Genomic DNA, 21,939 nt, shown 5'->3' with positions numbered 1-21,939 from the left:
TCAAAAGACTGTACATGGATGTCAGGAGCGTAACAATAGACCCTGCAAAGGATGCAGCTGCAGGGAGGGCCCAGAAGCCACCGGGAGCCCCATGAAATGAGAAGTTTCTTTTCCCTGTCCTGAGAGAATGACAATTAAGGGCACAGAGAGAGGGAAAACAAACAAACAAAAAAAAACCAAAAAACTTTCTGCTCTCTGCTCAATTGTTCTAATGACTGCATTTGCTCAGCCACTGATAAGGAATCATACAAAGTTTTGTAGACAAAGATTTGTAGACAGTCCTTATCCAGTGTACAGAAGGCTCTTGTGTACAGAGCACTGCCCCCAGCCTCTCTACCCCTCCCCAACTGCTGTGTACTGTAGTGATGCTGGAGGAGTCTGCAGAGCCAGTTCTGCCCCCAAGCTTCTCCTCCCTCTCCCCAAGTGTTCAGTACTGAAGTGATTCTGGAGAAGTCTGCAGAGCCAGTTCTGCTCCATCAGAGATAGACAGAGTGTAATAAGCTGAGTCTGTCAATTTTCAGTATGCATTTTTTGCACAGCATGTGTGTCTGTATGTGGAAACATGCATGTGTTATCACAGAAGTGCATGTAATGGAGAAAATGCACCCAGTGCTTCACTGCTGTCTGTATCTGCATGGGGGAAACACATGCAAGTGTGCACTAGCCAACTGAATTACATTGGTTATCAGTTTACTTGTGCAGAAAGTGAGGGGGAGGAGTGGGCCCCATCCAAAGTTTTGCAGTGGGGGGGGGGGGATTTACTAAGGAACTTCACCACTGGCCAATACCAGGGGAGAGCTAAAGTCAGAATTATAAAATATACAGGGATCTTATCTCAAAATGTCACTTACATGTTCTTCCGAGTGTAAAAGCCAGCAGTTACTGCCCCATGCACCTCATTGTCCAGAGCACAGAGTGCTGCAGCATTAAGGAGAGGACCCATCTTGTGTGTAGCATTATCTTCCTGTCTCTCCATGACAGACCCTGTACTTGTAATTATATTTGAAAAAAGGCCTTTTAAGACCTCAGCCTTCGTGCAGCATCACAGGGTTTGCAGGGGTGGGAGGTGTGGCTGACTTGTAAAGCAGCTGAGCAGGCCATAAAAGGTGAGGAGTGACTCATATAGATTCTGCCTTATATTTCACTTTTAGTGCAGTTTCACATAAGGAAATCTACAGTTTAGTCCTACTCTATGTGGTCCAATAAGCAGGGTCTGGATACTTTAAAGAAAAAAAAAAAGTTTTGCCATTAGGTGGCACACATATTCAACTTTCACCTATGCCATGTCACTACAAGTACCTGCAATATATCTGATTTCTAAAATGAGACAGCTGTGTGGTTGTAACTACCTGAAGATCCAGCATCAGCGCTGCCGTTTTCCACATGTTTAGGTTGGGTGCTTGAGTGAGGCTGCTTCCTCTCGTTCTGAGGCTCCAGGATGTCCCGATACTTGGATACCATGAGCACAGAGATGAAGTACACAACGGCCAGTGCTAGAAACTGGGCCTGCTTGCTATCCTCCTAAACAAAGACAAAACAATACTCACCTTTATGTTTTAATATGCAAAATTTACATCAATTTTTGGCACCAATGTTAGCCGTTAATATTTTATTAATATCCCTACACGCACACTTTTAAATAACCAGACCACTTTAAAACTATATATAAAACTTTATATGCAATAAAAAAGAAGTAGGTTGTGTACTCAAAACATATCCCCAAATATTAAAATACAGAGTGTGCTATCATTGCAATTACACAAAGTGGTTCTTCTCCCTGTGTAGCAATTTCACACAAAGTCACTCAAGTCTTAGGGCCCATTCACACTAGGTCGATTCCCACTAATCGCCATAGCACTAGCGCTTTTTAAAAATGCTGGTGCTATTCTACCCTATGGCAGTGTTCTCACTGCCATGGTTGGCATGGAGTTTTGCAATTAGCGCCAATCGCAAATGCGTTACCTGCAGCGATTCTGGAGTGATCGCAGTACAGTGTTTATAAAGCGCTGACCACGATCGCTCTGAAATCGCGGAAGTGACCACTGATTTTTAACCACACTAAGTGTGGTAAAATCACTCAAGCAAAACGTTTAGCAATTTCTAGTGTGAATGGCCCGTCAGGCAGCGAAATCCAGAGTGGTCTGTACACAACAGTGCAAACTATCGCTAAGTGTAAAAATCCACATAGAAGATCAAGAATTTCAATCAGTCTATTACATAGCATTGTGTTTTTAGATTAACCAGTTAATGCCCCTTGTGCAGTATATCTATGCCCTGCAGGACTTCATCTGACATCCTGTATGAAACCATCATAATCACACAAACAGAGAGAGAAAATAATGTATTCTCGACCCGCTGAAGAGTATTCAGACTTATAGCTTAGAGAAAAGTACAAATCCAGTAGCAGCACAGAAAAGTCACATACTAATGGGAGAAGGTATGAGGCCGGGACACCTGTTCAGGTGATTGAAGTTCGGAAACGCACGATTGTAAAATGAACATTAATGTTACAATCTAAGAGAAACATACTGATGGTTAATGCAGAAGTGAGCTATTGATCTTCCCCTTACCACATCTCTGAAGACCACAGCTCGTAATCGGTTTATATCCATGTCTTGAAGAAGCCTGTCATGGTCTCGGACAGGAGATATTCCTCCTGTCAGTATATCAATTGGACTCTGAAAAAAAAGATTAAAAAAATAAAACCCACAGGTTATTTTGTTATGGTGACTTTCACACTAATACCAGACCATACTTCACTTACTTTACAGACAGAAATATGTGCACTGTAAATCCATTCCACTTTTGTTTAGTAGGAATTTAAGAATTCTACTTGCAGTGACCCTAAGAAATGGAAACGTTATGGCTACTGTGAGAGAATAAAGCTCCCTGTAAAGGGATGGAAAACATGCAGGGCATATGCAGCCCAAAAGATGCGCTCACATCCTACCATTGGGTGAGCAATTGGCAATGCAGGTCATCCTTAGCAGGTGACAATCACTCCATGCTGCAACTGAGAGGGGTTTTCATAGTTATTAGGAAAATTATTCATTATTATAAGTGAGGGAACTGTCTGCAACCTGCAAAATGGGTTTTATAATAAATTAAAAATATTTAAATCTACATCAACATATAGTTTGTCTCATTGTGCAGAATGCTGATGAGGTAAATAGCACTCTGGACTTCCAGCTATGGGCCAGTTATTAACTGGGCCAGGACACTGTCTGCATTGAGTTTGTATGTTCTCTAAGTGTTTACACAACTGTAAAGCACCGCAGAAAAAGTCAGTGGAATATAAATACTAAACAGAAATAAATGGGAGGTAAGCACTCCTCTTTAGAACGTTTCATTCTTTCATTTCTAATACTCATATTGATTGCCTCTTACTATTACTACTAACAGTAGGAAGCACTGGTTGCTGCACATTAAGCTTTTCCAGCTTGCTTGATGAAAAAAAAAAAAAAAATAACCCGATGTGGGCTTTGACAGTTCTATGAAGAATAAGGAATGGGGGTGTTATTGCACACACTGCACTAACAAATAGTCAAGCCAGTAAGACTGCTGTGGATCTCAACTTGCATACCAGGAGTTCAAGGATGCTCATTACACAGAGTGAGAATCATCTGTCTATGGCCAGACACAGTCCAATCCTATCCACACACCACTTGTGCTTCAACTTTTCTTTAAAGAAAACCTGTACTGAAAAAAAGTTCCCCTGGGGGGTGCTCACCTCAGTAGGGGGAATCCTGTGGACCCTATCGAGGCTTTCCCCATCCTCCTGTGTCCCACAGCGGTCTCGCTGCAGCCCCCGGAATGCACAGGTGACAATTTGTCGCGCTGTGCAATATTTACCTTTTCTGGCTCCAACGGGGACGCTGTTGCGGCTCTGACGAAGATAGGCGGAAATAGCCGATCTCCGTCGGGTCCGCTCTACTGCACTGGCGCAGGAGTCTCGCGCCTGTGCAGTAGAGCGGCCCGACGGAGATCGGCTACTTTCGCCTATCTCCGTGGGAAGCCAAGATAGGCGCTGGAGCCAAGAGGTAAATATTTACATCGCCGCTTCGAGAGGATTTTCGCCGCCGTGGGACCGAGGAGGACGGGGGAAGCCTCAATAGGATCCAGAGGCTTCCTCCACCCTAAGGTGAGTACCCCCCCAGGGAGTTTTTTTTATTACAGATATTCTTTAAAAGATAACTGAAAGGAGAGGGATATGGGGGCTGCTATATTTATTTCCTATTAACCACTTACGCCTAGAGAAGAGAATTCTCATCCAGTTTGCAAGCAGCGTTACCTGCAGGGTGCGCGGGCCCGGCGGTTTCCAGTGTCAGCAATAGGGGAAGAGAAAGAAAGCTTCTCTGATCCAATCGCAATGCCTGTGATGAAAGGACATGACCCCAATCAGAGGCCATGTCCATTCATAAGAATGTAATTTTTTTTTTTTTTTTTTTTTTTTGGAACTTCATTAAAGTTAACACACTGCCTTGTAAACCAAGGAGTGTTTATCGCCATCTAGTGGTGAAAAGTGAAATTTCTCTGCACATATTTTGTATTAAAAAAAAAAAAGGAAATACCCACATGACATAAGTATTAAAAAAAAAAAAGTCCCTAAGGCAACCATTAATGGATTTATTTATTTTTTCGTTTTTTTAATATTTTAGATTGTTTGCTTGGTAACTGGGGGAGGCAGGAGGGGGCTTTGAAAGTGATTTAAATATATTAATTTTAGTAGATAGGGGCTTACAATTGTTGGGACACAAAAAAAAAAAAGCCACAGAAAAATACACCTTTAATTCCAAATAATATATTGTTGCCATACATTGTACTAGGAACATAATTTAAATGTTGTGATAGCCAGGACTAATGGGCAAATAAAATGGGTGGGTTTCATTTATAGTAGCATTGCTTATTTTAAAACTATAGGGGTGGAATTGGAGAAATAGTGTATTTTCTCTTTTTTGTGTGTGTATTTGCCTTCAAAATGCATAGAAAATCACTCACAAAAACCTTAATTTATGGCAAAAAAAAAACAAAATATAGATCATTTACGTGTGATGAGCAGTGATAAAGTTATTGGCGAATGAATGGGAGGAGCGCTGACGGGAAAATTGCTTCTGTCCTGAAGGTGAAAACACCTGCGGGCTGAAGTGGTTAAGCAGTACCAGTTGCCTGGCTACCCTGCTCATTCTCTGCCGCTGATACTTTTAGCCACAGGCCCTGAACAAGCATATGCAGATCAGGTGTTTGACATTATTGTCAGATCTGACAATATTATCTGCATGCTTGTTTTTGGTGTGTGATTCAGAAAATACTGCAGCCAACCAGATCAGCAGGGCTGCCAGGAAACTGGTATTGTCTAAAAGGAAATAAATATGGCAGCATCCATATTCTTCTCACTTCAGTTCTTTAAAGACCAACTACAGTCCAAATGTCCTTTCTTCTGCCAAACCAATATAACAAAAGACTTCTGTTTAAGTTTTAAAAAAAAAAAGTTCACAATATGGTTAACATGATTTACTTGCAGTACAGACAAATAATACTAGTGGCACAGATATTTGTTATCAGGTGACCTTTCTCTGTAAAAACAGACTGTTCCCCATATTTAGTGTGTTATATTCCTGGGTGCCAGGACTCTCTGTCTATGCAGGTTCGCTTGCCTATAAGGTTTTTGCTTCTCAGTTCCCCGTACAGTTGTGTGTTCTGATATAAAATTAAACTGCCGTTTAACAAATAATTATTCCACAATGCCTCCAGTGTCGGCAAGTTGTACACAAAAACAGGTTTGCCCAATATGTGGTTTTATGGCTATAAAAGTTTCTAGGATCAATGAATTCTCATAATGCACACAGTCCTTTTTGTTAAGCCCTTAATGAGAAACACACAGCACTGTGCCATGCCTTGCACACAAATATTACCTTTGCTGTTCCCACCAGGCCATGAATTGCCTTCTGATTTTTCATATTTTCTCCTGTGGATTTTAATTGCAAGTGCTGCTGACACTCCAGACAATTTCTAACAGCAATAGCACACACTAAAATGAAAGGGGAAAAAAAGTTATCTTTATACACTTGGAGTCAGCGAGTAAAAAAAAACAAAACAAAAAAAAAACAAAACTTCAATTTCCTAGTGATATGGCTTTTTTTTTATTTTTTTATTTTTTTTACACAAACATTTTGTAAAATAACAGCATTTTTCAACCATTTTTATGAAGTTTTTCAATATCACCAAAGAAGATTTACAAAAAAGAAACATATGCTGAACAAATAATAGAGACTGCCTTTTATATAATTCTTTTGCCTAAGGTCTATGACACAAAACTTTGTAGTTCACAAGGAACCATTAACCTCTTAAGGACCGCGGTGCTAAACCCCCCTAGTGATCAGGCTATTTTTTAACAAAATAGGCCACTGCAGATGTAAGGGCTCGCTGCAGGGCCGTACAACTTGGCACACAAGTGATCCCCCCCCTTTTCACCCCACCAACAGAGCTTTCTGTTGGTGGGATCTGATCGCTCCCCCAATGTTTATTTTTAAATAAATATTTGATTTTTTTATTAAATTTTCCTTTTTCTTTATTTTTTGAAACCCCCCTCCTTCCCTCCCCCGCCAGCCAATCAGCGTGATTGGCTGTCATAGGTTTCAGCCTATGACAGTGGATCACTTCCCTGCCTCTAGAGGGGACAGTCGTGTCGCACGGCTGTCATCAGTACAGCGCTGCCTTATATCGCAGCGCTGCACAGGATTATTAGAAAGCGGTTTCGCCATCTTATAGTCTCCGAGCGGCGATTGCCACTGGGAGACTGATGGCGGGCAGAGCTTCATCATTCATGCGGAGATGCGCGCACCATCTACTGCAAGCCCCATTTAAAGCTGTTCACGCCAGTCGGCGTGGAGTGGTCCTGGGGCTGCCACTGCATTCACGCCAATTGGCGTGGAGCGGTCGGCAAGTAGTTAAAGTGAACCCGAGGTGAGAGTTATATGGAGGCTGCCATATTTATTTCCTTTTACACAATACCATCAGTGACAGACATTTCTGCTCAGTATTTGACAGTTGTGATTTTTAGCTGCTCTTGTGTTATGCTGGGAATACACCATAAGTTTTTTCAGCAGATAGATGGTTCGATAGATAATTTCCGACACGTCCTATCGTTTTTCTGATCGATTTCTCATAGAAGTGAATGGAAATCGATAAGAAAATTAGATTGGACAGTAAATTGACTGAAACATCTCATTGTGTATTCCCAGCATTAGGTTTGGTTCAGACGGACGCAGTCAATTTTTTCCAACGAGTGACAAAAGTAACGCTTAAAAGGAATCAACCACCATTTTCATTCACATGTATGCAAGTGGATGGTTTGAACAATGTTACCAGCTTTCCTAGTCATTTGTGTAAAAGTCACAGTAGATCTGACCCTCTCGTCACATCCAGGTTCGGCTATATTCAGTGGTTCTGTGTCCCCTGCGGGGGTCATAGCAAGACGAGGCGACAGGAAGCATTGCCGAAGGTTGCCAAATGCTTTTCTGTTTGGTAGCAGAAAAGCATTTGGCATTGGCAAAAAAAAGAGTAATGGCTGCTGCTGCCCTAAGTTGCCCATTTTGAACTGGGCCTTAAGGATGCCACACACACCATACATTTTTTTTTTCATTTTAAATCAATTCGAGCATTCCGATCCAATTTTCCGATTGGGCGGAAGTTTTGATCAGAATCTTCGAGGTACCATACACATTTCCTAGGTTGCCGCAATATCAGGATAAAATATCGTTAACTATGAAACAATTAGCTGGCTAGAAAAATCAAGAGAAAATGTGAATAAAAGTTTGGAATGTACTGAATAGTTCCATACAATTTTTTTCTGGTTTAATACAATTTCAAACTATACCATTCCTGATAAAATTGGTCGGTATTTTCCAACATGTTCAATCTCAAAAAATGGAAAAAAAAATGGAAACAAACTGGAAACTCGATTGGATTTCTCGACTGAAAACAAATAAAAGCTTTTGATTTTTCAGGAAACCCAATCTTATTTATCGAATTGGTGTAAAATTGGATCTTTTAATTGCATGGTATATGGCCACCGTTAGGCTACGCCCTGTTACAAAACTGCTATTTTCAGTGTGCACAGGAAAGTCACCAGCCACCCCTTCTTCTGAGTGGTGAAGCAGGCAAGTCCCGGGATGAAAATTACAGGCTGTGTAACAGAAGAGTAGACAGAGCAGTTGCAATACAGCACTTAATTCTATCTACTCTATCTCTGCGCTGATGATACCCAAATCTCTCTGTTCCTGACCCTTCTATATTATAACCTCAAGTACTTTACTATTTTCTTCTTCCATATTCATGTCATCCCATTTCCCCAAACTTAACACTGTGGCCCACATGCAATTACATTTTTCACCTGAGTTATCTCCTAGGAGATAATTTTTCTCTTCACTTTAAACTAAATTTTCAGCATTTTACAATTGAAAAAATACCCCAAACTTGATGAAAAAGTACCATTAAAATTTATTTTGAGTATTTTCTTCCTTGCTGGTTGTTTTTAATGGCATTTTATGAGGAGTTGTGAAAATAACACCCAGGAGAAAACTCAGGAGAAAAAGTGAATTGCATATGGCCCTGTATGAGAAACAGATATTGGCCTCAATTCACTAAGATCATGCTGGAGATAAGGCAAGAGAAAAACTTACCTCCACACAGTGAGAGAATTATCTAATCTCTTCATTCCTTAAGTTACCTCCTCTTTAGTTACCTCCTCTAAAGTTATTTTCACACGCAGTTAACCACTTGAGGACCCACCCTTTACCCCCCCTTAAGGACCAGCGCTGTCTTAGCTGATCTGTGCTGGGTGGGCTCTGCAGCCCCCAGCACAGATCAGCGTGCAGGCAGAGCGACCAGATCGCCCCCCTTTTTTCCCCACTAGGGGGATGATGTGCTGGGGGGGTCTGATCGCTCCTGCCTGCCGGGTGTTGCGGGGGGGGGGGGCACCTCAAAGCCCCCCTCCGCGGCGAAATCCTCCCCCTCCCTCTCCTACCTGGCCCCCCCTGGAGATCCGGGCTGCACAGGACGCTATCCGTCCTGTGCAGCCAGTGACAGGCTGTCTCCTGTCACATGGCGGCGATCCCCGGCCGCTGATTGGCCGGGGATCGCCGATCTGCCTTACGGCGCTGCTGTGCAGCAGCGCCGTACAATGTAAACAAAGCGGATTATTTCCGCTTGTGTTTACATTTAGCCTGCGAGCCGCCATCGGCGGCCCGCAGGCTATTCACGGAGCCCCCCGCCGTGAATTGACAGGAAGCAGCCGCTCGCACGAGCGGCTGCTTCCTGATTAATCAGCCTGCAGCTGGCGACGCAGTACTGCGTCGCTGGTCCTGCAGCTGCCACTTTGCCGACGCGCGGTATGAGTGCGCGGTCGGCAAGTGGTTAATTAACAGTCTGGGCCATATGCAATTCAGTTTTTCAGCTAAGATTTCACCTAGGTGAGGTTTTCACAACTTGTAAATAAAATGCCTTTTAAACCACCAGCAAGCTAGAGAATACTCAAAATAATTTTGGCAGTACTTTTTCATCTACTTTTCGGTACTTTTTCCATTGCAAAGTGCTAAAAAGTTATTTTACATTGAAGATTAAAATTATTTCCTAGGAGAAAACGCAGGAGAAAAAGAATTGCATTTGGCCCCCTGTCTTTAACTTAAGAATTTTGGAGTTATTTTAAAGACAGAAGAGTTAACTTTAGGTTTGCCTGAGGTAAAAGGTTTCCTGAATACTACATGCCTTATCACCATGGTGATAACTCTAGAAACGTTTTTAACCATTTCTGCCACCCGGACGTAAAGCTCACGTCCGGGCGGCTGCTCTGCTGCGCTTCGGCGCGCTCGATCGCGGGCGCACCCCCGTGCTGTCCCCCGGTAGCCCTGGGATCAGTGAATGGGAACATGGTACCCGATCACCGATCCGTGTCCCCAGCAGAAAAACCGAAGCGCTCTTACTAGAGGCTTCAGTCTTTCTGCACGTAAACATTTCCGCGTCCCCCTTGTCCTTCCTCTTAGCGAGAAGCACAAGGAGGAAAAAAAAAAAAACTTATGGTGGCCATCTTGTGGACAAATAGTTACCTAAGGGTCTGAACTTTTTAAATATGCATTTGAAGGGGGGTATCCTACGAACAGGTTTTAAATTATAAGCTTGTAAATAGTGATGGCGCCATACATTTTGATAGGGGCAAAATTTAAATGGTGTCATAACCGAGACAAACGGGCAAATAAAATACATAAGGAAAGGTGTGGGGAAAGGCTGTGCATCCCTAAACACATGTTGCAATTGAATGGTTAATCGCACAGGCATAAACCGCCTCTGCCAGACTGAAAAATGCATGCCCTGCATCCAAGACAAGTGCTAACATTTATTAAGCGAGGAGGAACTTTAGCTTCCAATATGGTTTGCATGCAATGCAAATAAAATACATAGGTTTTAATTATGGTAGCGTGGATTATTTAAAGCTATAATGGCCGAAAACTGAGAAAATGAATTTTTTCCATTTTTTTTCCTTATAAATCCTGTTAAAATGCATTTATAAAAAAATAATTCTTGGCAAAATGTACCACCCAAAGAAAGCCTAATTAGTGGCGGAAAAAACAAGATATAGATCAATAAATTGTGTGTAGTGATAAAGTTATTAGCGAATGAATAGGAGGTGAAAATTGCTCTGATGCAGAAGGTGAAAAATCCCCGCGGGCTGAAATGGTTAAAGACAGGAGATAAGCTTAGTGAATTGAGGCCATTGTGGTATTTCCAAGATTTCCGTTTGCTCCCCTACCAGTAGTTACACGTAGAAAACACTTCAGCGTAAAACTTCTAATGTCTGATCTGAGCTTTCACTTAAAGGATACCACAACTGAAATGTGACATAATGAGATAGACATGTGTATGTACAGTGCCTAGCACACAAATAACTATGCTGTGTTTCTTTTTTTCTTTCTGTGTCTGAAAGAGTTAAATATCAGGTATGTAAGTGGCTGACTCAGTCCTGACTCAGACAGGAAGTGACTACAGTGTGACCCTCACTGATAAGAAATTCCCCTTTTTTACCTCTTTCTTGCTCTCAGAAGCCATTTTCTGCTAGGAAAGTGTTTTATAGTTGGAATTTCTTATCAGTGAGGGTCACACTGTAGTCACTTCCTGTCTGAGTCAGGACTGAGTCAGCCACTTACATACCTGATATTTAACTCTTTCAGGCAGAGAAAGAAAAAAAGGAACACAGCATAGTTATCTGTGTGCTAGGCACTGTACATACACATGTCTATCTCATTATGTCACATTTCAGTTGTGGTATCCTTTAAGCCATATATAACCACATTAAATACCTCCTGCTAATTCCATCTCAAATTCATTGTGACTGTCCCTTCCTCACATAACTTACTAAACAGCTTGTGCATGCCTTACTCATTTACCATCTCCCCTACTGCAAAATTGTGCTCTATGGCCTACCAAGGAAACAAAACGGTACCGCTTCAATCTGGCTGCCAGTGTGTAATACGACGCCCCGACATCCCGGCATGTGATGCCCTGTTGCCATGGAGACGCAACGCGGGAATCGGAAAGCATGATTAGTTTCAAATCCCCCACCACCTGCTTGTAACTCTGTTGGGGGGGGGGTTGGAATTTAAGGAATGCAGCCCACAATCCACAGCATGTGGCCTGGGCCGGTTAAAGTTTGCCCTGCCCTGTTCTAAACCCATCATACAAAGCTCTATATAAACTGTCCCCTCCATACATTTCCTCAATCTCCAGTTACCATCCCACCCAGAGCCTGTGCGGCACCCACACTTACTCTTGCATCCAGGACCCCGCATCACTCTCCTATGGAGCTCTCTCCAATGGCTTGTCCATCATGGAAACCTTCAAAACACCTCATTAGTCAGAGCTACATGTTCACTGTCTCATCTGCTAGCGCTTTCATTTCTTCATGTAGTGTCTCTAGCCCATCACAGTCTAGATTACAAGCTAGCAAGAGAATGGCATTCTCCTATTTCCTGTTTCTGCTGTGCCAAAATGAACTTGTACCAGAATATATGAGGTTTTAAACCACCAATAATCTATGTATATATTTTGTTCTTGTGATTCAGGATGTTTTGATTGTACTGCGTGTTCAACACATCTGTGCTCCCCAATATCGTCTGTAGTGAACTATGTACAGCCCTACAGATAATACTATATATAAAAATTAAAGTAATCATTATGACTTGGCTTTAGGTTAATGTATAACAAACTTACCTAATCTAAGGCACTGGCGTAAAATTCCTCCAGATGACATGTTCTTTTCAGCCTCGATATCCGTGAATCCCAAAGAACTTGCAAAAATAAGGACATCTACTAGAGACACTGCTCTCTGAAGGAATGTTATAGCGGTTTCTATGGAAAGACCCTGGGTTGGTTCGATATTTTCAAGTTCATGCTGGATTAAGGAAAACAGAATTAACAATTAACTTCATAGTTCCTGAATATAAATGTAAGAGGAGAGACCAAAGAAGTTTCAGTTCTTAACTTTAAGGTTAAGGTTTTGCCTTGTTTGTTCCAAATGTCAATTGATATTTTGTTTAATGTTTGGAAATTTTATCCCTGCTACAAACTGGGTGTAATGTGTCTAAGTAAAAATGCATGGTTTCTCTAACTATCCTTTGTTCATGAATTGCTTAGCAGCATTTTGTTTTTTCTAACCATCTGACTGTTTTGGTCATATACATATAATCTTGAAGGGCAGGGATTACATAAAACAGTCATTGTCAGAAGCTACTCTGAGCCTAATAAAGTGCATTGTGTACTGTACTTAGAGGGGACAATTCTTTAGTTGTGTGTCCAAAACACTATTAAAAACACTAGTTGGGAGTGGAAACAATCTCCACATATGCAGCTTTAAAATCAGAAACTATTGATGCCCTGGTCCTCATTACTCCAACTGTGAATGCAAAAGATTTAGTCTATGGGCTATATAACTTGTGCAAAAGCCTTTACGTGGCTATGTGTGGAGGATGGTACTGCCAACGAGGGGCTGATTGTTCTTGTTCTATCTTTTGTGTTGAAGTTTGAAATGCATTTTAAGAAAACATCATCAGGATTGTACGATTTTGCTCTCTTATAACAGGTTATCCCCATTTCTCAGATATTTCATATTCCGTGCGAGTTCTGTGCACTGTTGTATGTGTGTGTGTGCTGTGTGTGTGCTGTGTGTGTGCTGTGTGTGTGTGCTGTGTGTGTGTGCTGTGTGTGTGTGCTGTGTGTGTGTGCTGTGTGTGTGTGCTGTGTGTGTGTGCTGTGTGTGTGTGCTGTGTGTGTGTGCTGTGTGTGTGTGCTGTGTGTGTGTGCTGTGTGTGTGTGCTGTGTGTGTGTGCTGTGTGTGTGTGCTGTGTGCTGTGTGTGTGTGCTGTGTGCTGTGTGTGTGTGCTGTGTGTGCTGTGTGTGCTGTGTGTGCTGTGTGTGCTGTGTGTAAACAACATATCCAGTATCAGGCAATCCCTGCCTGTGCTTATCTTCATTTTGAGGATTCTTCGTGACAACTCTCAAAATAGGGGTAAATAATGGGTCACTTATCTGAAAAAAAAAATGTTCTATTCATTTTTAAAGCACCACTTCAAGCTAAAAGCGGAACTGAAGAGAGATTTAAAACAAACTGGTTTACTTACCTGGGGCTTTTTTCTGCAAGCCCCTAGCAGCAGTCCTGTCCCGCAACAGTCTTCCACGAGCCTCCGTTCTCCCACCGCCAGCTACTTTCAGTTTCGCCATTGGGCCACTGCGCCTGCACTGCTTTGGCCACGCGTATCTTCCTTTGTATTCCAGCCTGCAATCGTACTTTTAAAGACGGGAACGCTTGGCAGGGCTGCGCTGGCCTCAACTTACAAGTCGAGGAACGGAATGGCAGCGGGAGAACGGAGGCTAGTGGAGGAGCACCGCGGTACAGGATGGCTGCCCGAGTAAGTGAAACAGTTTGTTTTATATCTATTTTCAGTTCCGGTTTAAACAGAAGCTACTTCAAAAGCACATCTGCTTAGGGACTCAGGTATTGGCTACTTCCTGCTGCTAGAGAGACTACAATGTTCTTTGAGAGATCCAGTTTGTGCCTTCTCCCCTTACAGTCTTAACAGTGGAATGATGTAATCCAGTCAGATAGGCAGACACACAGCTATGAAACCTAAAACTGACTGCCAGAAACTTTAGCTGCAAAATCCTTATTTCACACAAAATACACTGAAGCCTTATGATTTCTATTGTAAGTTATGAGACAGTATTTTCAGATGTTTTGCCTGGAAATTGGCTTTAAAGAGAACCCGAGGTGATGAGAAGGGGGGGGGGGGGGGGTCAGATGGGAAACAGAGGCATGTTCCCTGCCTCATGACATGCCTCTGTGCCCCCCCCCCCCCCCCATGCTGCGCTATAGCCGTTTCGGAGGGTAATGGGAGGAGAAGGATTCCCTGCTCAAAACCCCCACTAGGGGCATTCCTGCAGGCTTTCCCCAGCCGCCATTGGACAGCGCTCTCTCTCTCTGACCGCACCTTCTGCTGCCCCGCCACTGCACACGCTGGGAGAGAATCTCTCTCTCGTTCCAGCATCATGACCCCAGGGGTCACAAAAGTGAAAGTCAGCCATAGCAGGCCAACGGAGCGGTGGAGAGCGGCGCGGATGGCGGCTACCTGATCCGCCCAATCTCCAGGATCAAGTAGTATTTTTTTTTCTTATATGTGCCCACATTGGGCTCTCTTTAAGTAAAGTAAATGTTTTACTTTGTTTTTTTTTTTAAACTTTATATTACTAGCAAAAGTAGAAAGAAAGCTGTACTTACAGTAGTTGAAGTAGCTGCAGAAAGTAATGGCAATATACCTCCACAAGCCATGATCATGTTATCCGTTATCTGAGATAGAAGGTGGATTGTATTGTGTACAAAAATAACATTGTCACTGCTGTTCACAAAGTCCATTATAGTCTTTGTTGAGTGGCTGTGGCAGAGAAAAGAAAATTAAAAATGCATTTTTAGTGTTTCTTTTAAGTACTGTTTCTTTTATACTAACTGGATCTCCCCTTTAAGCTTCCATACACTATTAGATTTTTATGATGGTAAACAATATCTCTGTTTCTTATGGTTTACTTTGACTGCTGCCTTACAGAGGAACTGTAGTAAAAATAACAAAATTAATAAAACATTGTAACATTATAAATTATAACTTTATAAATGATTTAGTCAGGGTCTGCCCATTGTAAATCTTTCCTCATCCCAATTGAAATTCTGAAATTTATCACTGGTGGTGACATCTTTAGTACTGTCAGGTGTAGCTCTGCAGAATGTTTGTTAGTAGTTGTTGTTTTCCACTACTCGCAATCCATTTAAAGCGGATTGCCGGTGTTTTGCTGATCATTAGTGCACTGTGATTTACATGTAAATCGCGATGCACTTTTCCATAAGCGTGTTTTGATTTTGGGGCTGCACGACAATTGGTGCGACCGCGTTTGAACCCCGGCTGTTCACGTCGCAACGACGGCAAGTGGAAAAGGGCCCTTACTGAGAATACAAAGCCAATAAAAATAATGCCTGGCCTCCTAGAAAGCTCTGACAGAATTCCACATAACTAAACCGCGTACGTGTGAAATTGGCGTTAATTACTACTCCCTCCTCCAGGTCCACATATATGGTAGGGAATGATGTAATTCAGCATCCACCTATGGCTGGCAGGCGGATTACAGCCTTTTAAAAGTAACTTCAGCTCAGTCTTCTGACGGCGCTGAAGTTACTCACTGCTGTGCCGCTATAGCCGTAATTCCTATTACAGTCTATGATGGCGCCAGCTGCGACCCAATCTCCTGCACCGTATTTGAACTAAACAGCCTAGGCTAGTATAACAGAGAGGGTGGAGCTACATACAATATACAGCAATAAATGGATATAGGAAGTGTTTCTGATGCTGAAACTTGGAAAATTACAATACAAGTGGGTATCCTAAATAATTTACTATATTCTGCTATATGTCTCTATAGTGCTTTTTTAAAACAAATAGAAAAGCCATCAGATATCCATATAATCTGATTTATTCTTGTTCAGAAAAGCACCGCCATTAGCTTTTCACAGTAAGGCAGCAGAGCAGTCATTCGTTTGTTAGGCAGCTGAATGATCATGTGATTTGTATGTTGCCTTTGCAGGTGATACCTTTGAGATCTTTAACATTACTCATAAGGTCTGTGGCAGACTGCTATTGATCTTATTTATTATACATTATGCAGCGCTGGACACTAAATAGGGACACATACAATGTAAACAAGGGGTGACAGAGAGAGAGGTAGCGAACGCTTATACAACATAGCACAAGGTTATCCATGCAAAAAGGGTATAAGATGCATGATCATGTGATTTCTCAGAGACCCAGCAAATCGAGTTCCAGTTCGTGCATGAGAAGGGTGACATAGCTGGGGTTACAAGATCAAGGACACACAAAGGGGGGAGGGGTGGGGGGGGAAGGCCCTTCCAAAGGCTTATGCTAGGTACACAGTATGAGATTTTCTGGCAGATTTACTTTCAGATAGATTATTTCTAACATGTCCGATCAAATTCCGTTCACTGCTATCTTAAAATCGATCAGAAAATAATTGATCCGACAGTAAATCTGCCAGAAAATCTCAGTGTGCATCTAGCATTACAATCTAAAGGGTGGAGGAGAATCTAAAGGGTGGGTGTGGATATGTCATTTTAATAAGCTCAGTTTCTAAAAAACCTCATACCGCCAATTTGGTTGGCACAGCGTACATTTCATGATGGCACCTGTTTAACCTCCCTGGCGGTGGGATTCCTTCTGATTTTAGGGTCTAAAAGCGGTAAAATGTTTTCATGTGCTTTTAGACCATAAAAGAATGAAAAAAAAAAAATCATACAAAGAGTCTTCGGGTGGCGATGTAAGCCTATAGTGAGATTGCCGGCTGTCGTCATGCCGACAGATTGCTATCTCACCAGGGGGTAGCAGAGCCTCGGAGGAGAGGAAGAATGGCGTCCGACGTCTGGATCCCCCGGGAGGGGAGTTGTAACGCCCGCTGTGCGCATTGTTCTGCAAAGAGCCTCCGGCGGCTACCCCGACAGTAGCTTGGGGTTACCGCAACCCCACATAAGAGAGAGTTATCTTATCTCTTCATTCCTTAAGTTACCTCCTCTGTAGTTAAGTTACCTCCTCTATAGTTATTTTACCTCCTCTGTAGTTATTTTACCTCCTCTGTAGTTATTTTACCTCCTCTGTAGTTATTTTACCTCCTCTGTAGTTATTTTACCTCCTCTGTAGTTATTTTCACATGCAGTTAATAAACAACCTGTCTTTAACTCTGGAGTTATTTTAAGGATTGAAGAGTTAACTTAAAGACAGTTAGGTTTGCCTGAGGTAAAATGTTTCCTGAATATTACATGCCTTATCACCATGGTAAAAACTCTAGAAGAGTTATTAAAGACAGGAGATAAGCTTAGTGAATTGAGGCCATCTCTTCCAGACTATTGGCATAAGAACAAAGCTTGGCCTTTTAAAACCAGCTATGAAATATCATAGCCTAAAATCACATACATCTACATATAAACACAACGATATTCTGTTTTATAATATACAATATAGGTTTCATTACCATGGAACTGATTATTTAATTCTTGAAACAATCTATATTGAACTTTGAAGGGAACCTTAACTGAATGGGGGGGTAAAGAGTTTCACTTACCTGGGGCTATTACCAGCCCCCTGCAGCAGTCCTGTGCCCTTAGAGCCGCTCTGGAATCCTCCAGTCCCCCGCTGTCACCTAGTTTCGTTTTTGACAACTCGCCAGTCGGCCGGCCGCCATGCATATTATTGAACGCATTCCCTACTGCAATTAGCGATGTTGCGGACCGCAACGCGTACTAAAAATATGCGTTGCCACATATCAACACGTGCGGAATGAAGCAACGAGTATTTTTGTATGCGTTAATGGTCCGCAAAAGCGCTAATTGCAGTAGGAAATGCGTCCAATAATACGCATGGCGGCCGGCCGACTAGTGAGTCGTCAAAGAACGAAACTAAGTGACAGCGGGGGACCGGAGGATTCCAGAGCGGCTCCGAGGGTACAGGACTGCTGCAGGGGGCTGGTAATAACCCCAGGTAAGTGAAACTCTTTGCCCCCTGTTCAGTTAAGGTTCCCTTTAACAGTAGCAGAATACTCACCTTCGCCACATCTGAATATCAGTTTCTATGGAAAATAAAAGATCTGTTAGCAGTCGCTGGTGCATTATTGACCACTTAAACTCCGGAATACGAAACATTGTAGATCTTGAATCTCTTCTCTGGCTGTCGGAAGAAGCCGCTCGCTCTCTGTCTTGCACTGTTGGCAGCTTAGAGGGCTACACAAAGAAAATACATCAGTATTTGTAAACTAATGCAACAGAAAATTTCAAAGCATATTAAGCATAAAGAAAGCTTGACACAAACATACCATTTCAGCAAAAACAACCATCGGTAAAAGTACAAATACGTAGTTTCTCTATATGAATGTTGAATTAAGTCTCCATACACTATCTGTGGGCGTGTGCAACTTCTGCTACCAACGTGGCACACACATTTGTTTCTTCACAGTCTGAATTGTATTACAAATGACTGTTGTTGCAGTTTGTACAGAACCACTGTGTGTCGCATTATATGCAGATGGTCATTCAACATCTTTTACTTAGGTTTATTTTATTGAACAGTTACCAGCAGGAGGAGAATCAGAAACACTGAGGTCAGAGGAATAAGGCCCAGTTCACACTTGCAATTAAGTGGCAAACTGATCAGTGAAAATGGATCTGATTACCGGTCAATCTGATCCGTTTTCACTCTGTTGCCATGCAGCTGCTTCCGTTCCATTCCCCCCAGACACTCACCCCCAAAGTGGATTTTGCTGCTTCGAATGGTCCGTTTCTTCACTAGTGTGAAGAAACGTTCCATTTTCTCATTGCCCCAATGCAGTGCTTTAGGATCAGTTTCCGTTCCTCTGCGGAACGGATTCGTTCAAACGGAAGAGAATCCATAGGTTAACATTGGATCCATTCTCTTTGGTACTGGGAACGGACCGGTTTTTAGCACGAATGTGAACCGGGCCTTAATGTGGCTTTATTGCATGTGTTACAGATGTTAAGCCAGCACAGAGCTAATATATAAATAGGAGGCTAACCCATTCTGTGCTCCCAGTAAACCAGGAAGTAACTGGTAACTGCACCATATCTGAAGGAGCTTTATAAACTAACAAGGGAATGTTTTTCTTTAAATATTTTTTTTTGCTAATCTTTTACAGCAGAGAGGAAGTTGCACTAGCATTTACATTCTATTTATACTGAACAAAGTCCAGAATACTGTGTGCAGTACTTTACTCCTTGATACGAGTGCAACATATTAGAACAAGAGTACATTGGCATGACGTTTGAAAGAAAATGTATTGAACGCTGCCAATTTAGCAAACAGATGGCTTTAAGAAGATGAATTACCTCATGAACACCTTTCAGAGACTGTTCTGATTCGCCATTTGAACTCGCCTTCAATTCCAACCTCTCAGTGTCCGAAGCAATACTTGAAACATCAAGCTTGGCAATTTTCTTATCAGAGCTCTGATCACCGTGATCCCCAGAAACATGGGAGTTAGGTGTGCTGGTGGAAGCTATGCTCTCTTCTACAGACACTGAAGAGGATTCAACATGTTCCTCAGAAACAGGTGTTGCTTCTAACACATCCTGAGTGGCACCATCTTGTGGGGGAGTTTCTGACAAAACACTAGAAGGTACATTTAAAGAATCAGAAGTTTCTGCACTTTGTGATTGTATTTCAATGTTACTTTCTGCGCCTGCTTCTTTTTCTTGGGTTTCAGAACTCTCACTCTCTGGTGAAAGCTCAGTCCCAACCGCCAAGTCTGGACCATCTCCATCAGTGACATCTCCAACTGATTTGCTTTCCACATTTAGTACTTTTACGGAGCTGTCTGAAGAACCAGCCTGCTCACCCTCATTATCACTGGCACTTAATATGGTAGCTTCATCAGCATCCTGACTGTCACTGGAAAGAGGTTCTGCGCTATTTGTAGGATCTCTTGTCTCTTTCACCAGTTCCTCTGCATGAACCTCTTTTTGATTTTCTGATATGTCAACTTTTTCAAGATCGCCTGTCTCTTTTCCCAATTCCTCTGCATGAACCTCTTTATGTTTTTCAGATATGTCAACTTTTTCAGCATCTCCAACATCTGTTTCAGTTTGCATATTGTCCTTTGTGTTGGAATGGAAGTCTTGGCCTTCAAATTCATTTTCAGTTTGTGCAGTTTCAACAAATGCAGGACCTTCGGTATCATCTGAAGGCATTTCTAAGATTTCCATAGGTGGGGTCTGAGTCCTGTCCTCTAAAGCTTGTCTGCTTCCAGAAACTGTGCGTATAGGACTTGATGGTCCAGAACTCATTTCACCATCAACAGGTCCTTCATACTCCCTGAAGACCTGAGACAAACTTTCTTTATGCATTTCAAAAGTAACCTAAAAAACAAACAAAAATAAAAATAAAACATTGTTCAAACTTAGTCTCAAATTATCTGAACAAAATGATGACAAAACATAAGAATTTAAACAAAAACTTAATACATTTATTCTGAAAAAAATGTGTTAAAGCCTAGCATATACTCAAAATGTGCAAGACCAAAATTACTTGTGTTTTTACCCATGGTAACAATTTCAATTAAATATAAATACAGGTAACTAAACTGTCATTCTCCTTCAGAACACATGTATACGGTCAATCACACAGATCCAACATTTCTTGCAAAATATTTTAGGAAGGATATCCTGAATCTACAATTCCTTTAAAAGTTTTATTTTTTGTTCTACAACTTCATAACTTTGAAACACTCAAAAGGACAGTTAACTCAGATAAAGAGAGAAGTCATTTTTAGGGGTGTAAAAAGTAAATACACAGCCCAATCATTTGTTACCTGGCATGTCCATTATTATGTGATGGAAGAGGATACATAACCGTAGAGGACTTCACTCTGCCTGACAGAAGTAGGCCTTTACACGAAGATACAATACTGCTGCACGAACTTCTCCCAACCTTACGTTGCGCTCACAGATTCTATGCTGTGCTACATTCCTCCAGTACAGAGATCTGCACTCTTCAGGAGTAGTTATTATATTACATGCATGACTTCTCCAAGCTCACTTAAAGATCTTTAATGTCAGAAATGGTAAACTGGAGTAAACAATACCTTCAGTCATTGGATAGAAATATGGTCTACTATAGCTATAGCTCCTCAGATCACTGCTCTAGACCAATGTTTCTCAACACTACGTCAGCATGTATCCCTTTATTAATGAATGTGTTGACCAAGTACCTCAGAGCTCAGCTAAATACATCCTGGGGAAAGCATACCATGTGCTGAGAATAGAGGATCTAGACAGTCCTTGGACAATAGTTGGAGCATTGTAGCAGCACTAACTCAGCAGCTAAATATATTCCCAACTATTCCCTCAGACATTTTTGGGGTGGCAGAGAACAGAACAATGATTCCTATAACATGGATGTGTTCGAAACTCAACAGCTTAGGGACTAGAAATGAATTGTAAAAAAAAAAAATTTCTACACAAGGAAAAGCAGAATACTTTGACTGTTTACAAGACTCAATGGCACAATGACGAAAAATTAATGCCAGCAGGAAGGACAAATTAAATCTGTGACAAAACTTGCATACACTGGATGGACTACATCTACTGTTCAAGCTTGCACTTCTCCATTGAATCTGTCCTCTGTTCATCCAGTTCCTCTGCCAGTAACAGAAAAACTACAGAGGGTCATCAGATCAGCAAAGATTATTGGGGAACCCCTCCCCCCGGTGGACCTCCCCTATAACACCAGACTGCACGCCAGAGCATTGAGGATTGCCAACGACCACTTACACCCAGGC

At 42.0% G+C, this 21,939-nt stretch overlaps 1 protein-coding gene across 2 annotated transcripts in view; it reads right to left on the bottom strand.

The window, feature by feature from the left end:
- Positions 1-21,939, bottom strand: part of LRBA (LPS responsive beige-like anchor protein) — a 677,685-nt gene that overhangs the window by 633,728 nt on the left and 22,018 nt on the right. For both annotated transcript variants that reach the window (XM_068279131.1, XM_068279139.1), the window contains exons 4-10: positions 19,490-20,518; positions 18,195-18,370; positions 14,822-14,975; positions 12,262-12,442; positions 5,913-6,028; positions 2,571-2,678; positions 1,350-1,521 (exon numbers count right to left, since the gene is read on the bottom strand). In XM_068279131.1, coding sequence (XP_068135232.1) covers positions 1,350-1,521; positions 2,571-2,678; positions 5,913-6,028; positions 12,262-12,442; positions 14,822-14,975; positions 18,195-18,370; positions 19,490-20,518 — 1,936 coding nt within the window. The remainder of the gene's footprint in view (positions 1-1,349; positions 1,522-2,570; positions 2,679-5,912; positions 6,029-12,261; positions 12,443-14,821; positions 14,976-18,194; positions 18,371-19,489; positions 20,519-21,939) is intronic.

This window comes from Hyperolius riggenbachi, chromosome 1, assembly GCF_040937935.1.
Source record: "Hyperolius riggenbachi isolate aHypRig1 chromosome 1, aHypRig1.pri, whole genome shotgun sequence".
NCBI classification, from domain to species: Eukaryota; Metazoa; Chordata; class Amphibia; order Anura; family Hyperoliidae; genus Hyperolius; species Hyperolius riggenbachi.
This window is presented reverse-complemented; position numbering and strand designations above follow the sequence as displayed.